At 32.9% G+C, this 5,861-nt stretch overlaps 1 protein-coding gene across 1 annotated transcript; it reads right to left on the minus strand.

Moving 5' to 3' along the window:
- Positions 1-122: 122 nt before the first annotated feature.
- LOC117176713 lies at positions 123-1,609 on the minus strand. The gene is made up of 4 exons (XM_033366973.1): positions 1,501-1,609; positions 1,208-1,421; positions 970-1,122; positions 123-295 (listed from the first exon to the last, which is right to left on the minus strand). Exons 1-4 carry the CDS (start codon positions 1,573-1,575, stop codon positions 123-125), a joined length of 615 nt encoding a protein of 204 aa, XP_033222864.1. The 5' UTR covers positions 1,576-1,609.
- Between the last annotated feature and the right edge of the window lie 4,252 nt (positions 1,610-5,861).

The raw sequence follows: 5,861 nt of genomic DNA on the forward strand, positions 1-5,861 counted from the left end.
CGAGCACAAGTAGATATAACGCTTAAAATACTGCAAAATAAAACTTGTTTAACACTCATTGATGTTGCTGCTGTCCTGATCATCTCCATCGCCTTCTCCTCCATTTTCCTCGTTCAGTTCGTCTACATCTTGAACCTCTCCTCCACCTTGTCCCCAATAACAACAGCTTCTTCAGCTTCTTCGCTATCTGTATCGCTGTCTAATCGCTGTCTAATCGTAGTATTGTAGCCGTTAAAATTTTCCTCAATCGTTTCCTCAACTATCACATCTGGATGCGAATTTTTTGACAATTCATCTGAAAATAAGAAAGCCCACAACGTTCTAACAACAACTTTGAAAAAACAATCTTGAAAAATATAAAAGAAGGTTCAGTGATATACGCTTTCAATAGAACAGGCCCATAAAAACTTGAAAGTGGCATATTTTGATAACCAGACCGCCATACCTATATATTTTTGGGGTCACTGAATCCGAATCTGGTGTCAGGTTATCTGCATCAGAGAAGGTTTTTGGGAGATGTAGCCTTTTCGGCAATTTTTTAATAACAGCATAGGGTGCAAATATGACGTTCTAGAAACTTATAGTACGGCTTAAATTTAACATTGAACCTTGTATTTTAAGGAGATTATATTGAACAAATTACTTCTGTCGTGTATCTTGAGTTGTGACATGTTTTTGCTGCGCGCCTGCTCGTTTTCCACTTTTTACCACCCAGGCGGCATGGCGAGCGAGCGGGTGCTCAGTCAAAGCCTGTCACCGCTCAAGATACACGACGGAAATTATTTTTTTTGTATATAATCTCCTTAAAATACAAGTTTCAATGTTGAATTTGAGCCGTACTATAAGTTTCTGGGCCATCATATTCGTGTCCTATGTTTTTTTTAAGAAATTGACAAAAAGGCTAATTTGCTCAAAAACCTTTTATTTTTTTGTGGGTATGTGCAGCCAATTAATTTTAATATAACTTACCCGTGCTTCTCTTAGTAGACTTGCTCCTCAGAGATCCCGGCAGTCTTCGCATATCTGAGATTTTAGAATTTATAATACGGCCGATCTTGTCTACAAGCAGTTCGATTGTTACCTCATTGGTTCCAAGTTCCTTTAGGTAAAAACGCGAGATATCTGTAAATAAATGTAATTCCAATAACCTTCTCACCTTTAACTTAAAGTGGTTTCTACTGCTGAATTATATAATATGTATATTTACCGTGAATCGCTGATAATTTCGTGCTGTCTAACGCAGGGTGCGAAGTTTTTGTTCTGTTGCATTTTATTCCTTCCACGCTACTACTTATTAACACTTGTGGAGTGAATACAAAAACAGCTATATTTCGAAAAAAGATACTGAATTTACTCTTAGCGTTTACTTTAGCTGCATCATAACAGAGAAGCGGCATATAAATTCCTCTGCCGAGATGTATCTGCAATTTTGAAAAATAATGTAACGAGGGCTTGGTACAGAATATTTGTTAGGTTTTACGAAACAAAATATGTACGTACGTGCTTATCAGATTGTCTAATGAACCCTACGCTGGGCCATTCCTCATGAAAAAATGTACGGAAATGCACATACATACATCTATTATGATATGGTAAAATATTTACAACTGCAGGACCTTTTACATCAACAAATTATGGCGGCCCAAGAAAAAAATCGTTATAATTATAATATCAATCACTATCGAGGAGTTTTTTCAGTAGCTGATTACGACTCTGAAATCAAAATGGGGTATCATCTACCCAAAATGTCTTTGATGGAGAGTTCTGAGAAAATCGGTTTGATGAAACGTTTGGTACTTAGGTACCTCGGAAAATCGAAATTTGTTGATATAAAAGGTCCCACGCTTGTGCATATTTGACCATATCAGAAATCATGTATGTGCATTTCCGTTGATTTTTCATGAGGAATCCGAATCTGTTGGCCAAATTGACGAATATCTCGATATCCTGACGTGCTAGAAATACTCTGCTGCAAGATTCGGAGTCAACGCGAAAAATTACGTAAGAAAGCACCTTCTGATATCAGTGGGGAAACAAGTCTCATTTTTGTAGGTCAGTGTTATCTAAGATACTTTAAAAATTTTAAACACTTATTTCCTAATGTAAGAAACATATTATTACTTTTAAAACAATTGAAAAATCGGAATAGGTATTACTTACCTTTGCTGTGCCTAAAATGGTCGAGAATTTCCCTCTGAATTTCGATGTTTAAAGCATAACTTTCCTCGCGCATCAACTTTAAGCTTGCTTTTTCGCTTTCAAGTTTAATATTTTTCTCCCTTTCTACGTCGATTACTTCGTGAGCCTTTTTTAGCGACAGTTTAAGTTTTTTATTTCTAACATTTCTTATTTGCTTTGGAGAGATACCAGAATAGAAAATAAGAACGATTATAAAACTGAAATATTCAAAAATAAAGTTCAAAACTGTCGATATAATGACATATCTTATAGTATTACCTTTAGGATATTTTGTTTGTCGCGACTTGTGCAGATTCTCTTTGCCGAATAATCTTTTGTGGCTAAATTTGCGAGCCCTTCAGTATTCTTTACAAGACTATCACCGTTCTTCGAGTCACCGTTACCTTCAGTATTCGCTAAAATGTCTATTAACGACAAAACAGCCACTTTGTTAATATTAGTATTGTTTTTTGACTCTACAACCTTCTCCAGACTGTCAGAATTATCTATAGAAGGTGATTCCGTAGGTGGTGATTCCACCATTGTTTGGCTCATGTCTTTGAAATGACTTATTTCTTAAAAATTGAAACGAAATATGCAAATAAAAATTAAAACGCAATAAGCACAGTCAAGGAAGACCGAATCCATTTCCAATCATGCAGGTTGGCGGGTGACATGTTCAGGATTATTTTTCCATTAAATATGTTTTTCTACGTGGAAAATAAGAAGACATATGTTTTTAAATTAAAATCGCAACATTTTTACATTTTTTACGAATATTCTAAAATGTTAAAGGTACAATGAGTTTTTCTGCATTTTTTTAAAACTCGTTTTGCACTTATTTAAAATCCACAAAAAAATAAAATAAGGACAAATAGCAAACGTTCTTTTGGATTTTTGAAGGAAAGAAAAAAAAATTCTCAAAAACTCCACCTTTTTTCCTCCTCAATTTTTTGGAATAATTAGAACTGATATAGTCTATTCACCATATTTTTACATTTGGTATTTTTTCTTTCTTGGGAAAAAAAGTCATTTTTAAAAAACCAAAAATAATTTTTACTCCCGAAAAATGAAAAATTCCAATGCTGACCCGCATGATTTAAAATGGATTCGGTCGGAATTATATTAGAAACTTCACATACCATACTCTTTACAGGTGTCTTCTCCTTTTCCTCTGGGTTTTTACTCTGATTAAGACTTTTCTGTAAAACCTTTGTGTCTTCTCCTTTCAATTTTTTGGCTTTTACTGTCGCATTCTGTACGTCTGCTGGTCTTTTTTTGGGTTCGACAAACACGTTTTTCTCCTAAAAAAATAATTTCAAGATTTCAGCAGGAGGAGGTTCTGGCACTACAATCTTTTTTATTTTTTCTTCCGTTCCTCATGATAAGGTACTGGTTTTGTGTGAAAATAGACTTTCGCGGATTTCACTAAATCTCCACGTTTTGAGACCTCCTGAGTCTGATAAACAAGTTTTTATGGTAGCGTCGATCTGTCGCCGTTATCCTTGTCTGTGACTACAATAATTTTGACAATAATTATGGGATTGGTTCGCGGTTCGTTCAGAATATTACTGAAAAAAATGACAAACAACAATGACTAACAACTTATATTTTATAAAAGCATCAGAGAAACCAGAATAATGTAAATTGTCATTCTGTTTAAAATTGTATTGAGAATTTCCATTATAAACTGCCGAATTGAGAAAAAGTAGGGAGAATGAATTTCTGAATCTGCTAAAATATATTCATAAAAGTATCAATATTTGTACTAATATAGTCTTGGACACAAAACGTTATTCACTGATAATCTTGTTTTGATATTGAAAAACACTGTACTATGGTAAGAAATGATTTAGCTTTGAACCTCATTTTTTCAGTTTATCGGTTGAGGGACATGGAGCATTACAGCGAATTGACAGCACTTATGGAGGTAGCTTCAGAAAAATAATTTATTGCGTTCATATTGAGATAAAAATAAAGTTCATATTGATTTAAAAAATCACTTCAAAGTCTGCCCCACAAAGTTTTTCGTCCTGTCATCCGAAATTGGTATTTAAGGTTAAAACTCAAAAATAATCATTGAAACTATTCAAGATGCGCGTTAAAATGGTTCATTTTATATTTGTGACGATTTTTATAGTTCAAAATCGATTTATCAAGGTTCATTCAAAATAATAATAAATAATGACCATTATTTTTGCATATTTTTTCTTATATAATATCAGGTCATCCTCCATATTCATTTATCTTACTATAAAATAAGAGATTTTGAAATGCTGAAGACTGAATCAAATAAATCATTAAAATACTAATTTTTACCATATTTTAAAATATTTGTACCTGTTCTTTATTTATTTACAAAACATTTGTCCAATTCTTATAGATTTTCACAGCTTCTAGGTGGGATGTATTTATTTTTAAAATGCATACCCATCATAAAATACATTCCTTGATCTGGTACCGTTTTCGTCCATATCGGTAAAATTGATGTTGTGCACTTTGAATACAGAATTTATTGCTGAAATAAATTTAATTTACATATCACTTTTCTCACTGGTACGAATAATAAAAATAAATTTTCTCTGATACGAGGAAATGATGAAATTCATATCTGATTGCTGTTAATTACATGTGCAACTGTCCTGAAAGTGCTAAGCTAACACGAAAATGGGATATATATAAATATATATATATATATATATATATAATTGTTCTCGAAAATGGCACAATTCGCTGCATGGAGAAATATGATCACATATTCGATGACATAGATACAAAAGAGCATCGCAAAAAAGTTCTTTGAGCAATAACTTCTCAAAAAGTTGAGATTTTTTGTAGTTTAGTCCAATTTTTCGAACATATCTGAATCTACTTTGCAAATCAGTATTTCAAAAAGACGTTGATTTTTAAACATTATTTTTCAACATCAGTTCCATACTTAGTATTTACATTTTTTCTTTTTACGTGTTAAAATGTTGAAATATGGAAATAGGTCACTTACATAAGAGTATCGTCGAAAACCTTATTATAATTGAGACAATACTGTAATGTGAACATTACTCACCATTGTCTGCTTCTGCACAGCCAATATCACTCGATTGTTTAGTGCAGTTGTAGCAAATTCAACCTCCGTCAGTCTCTGAACAGTCAAGTTAGTTACTAAGTTAGTCATTTAAGTTAATAAATAAGATCATTTCCATAAAATCTCATTTTTTATCCTTATGCTTCTCATTTACAAAAAAATTTTTTAAACAATGGTACGTACCTTAGCTTGTGTTTTCGGGTCACACTCTTCTTTGCTTTCTCTTATATCGGAAGTGGAATCTACAGTCCTTGCTAGAGGTTGGACTAACCTTCTTGCAGGCGTTGACTCGACTTCCTTTTTTAAGGCTGAAAGGTCCTCTATAGGAAACATTATAAATAAAGAAGAAATTCATTTAAAAGTAATGAACTTGGACATCCGAATAAATTACAGATGATTAATTTGAAACTTATTCAGAACGAACTCGGAAATCCGAATAGATTACAGATGCCGGATGTCCAAAATAAACCGGATTGACGTAGGAACTTAGTTCGAGATTTGAAAATTTTAGTTTGGAAATCCGAACTGAGACTTATTCATAAAGAACTCGGAAATCCGAATAGATTAGCACAATATTATAAATACGTTAAAATTTAAATTA

This window comes from Belonocnema kinseyi, chromosome 7, assembly GCF_010883055.1.
Source record: "Belonocnema kinseyi isolate 2016_QV_RU_SX_M_011 chromosome 7, B_treatae_v1, whole genome shotgun sequence".
Lineage (NCBI taxonomy): Eukaryota > Metazoa > Arthropoda > Insecta > Hymenoptera > Cynipidae > Belonocnema > Belonocnema kinseyi.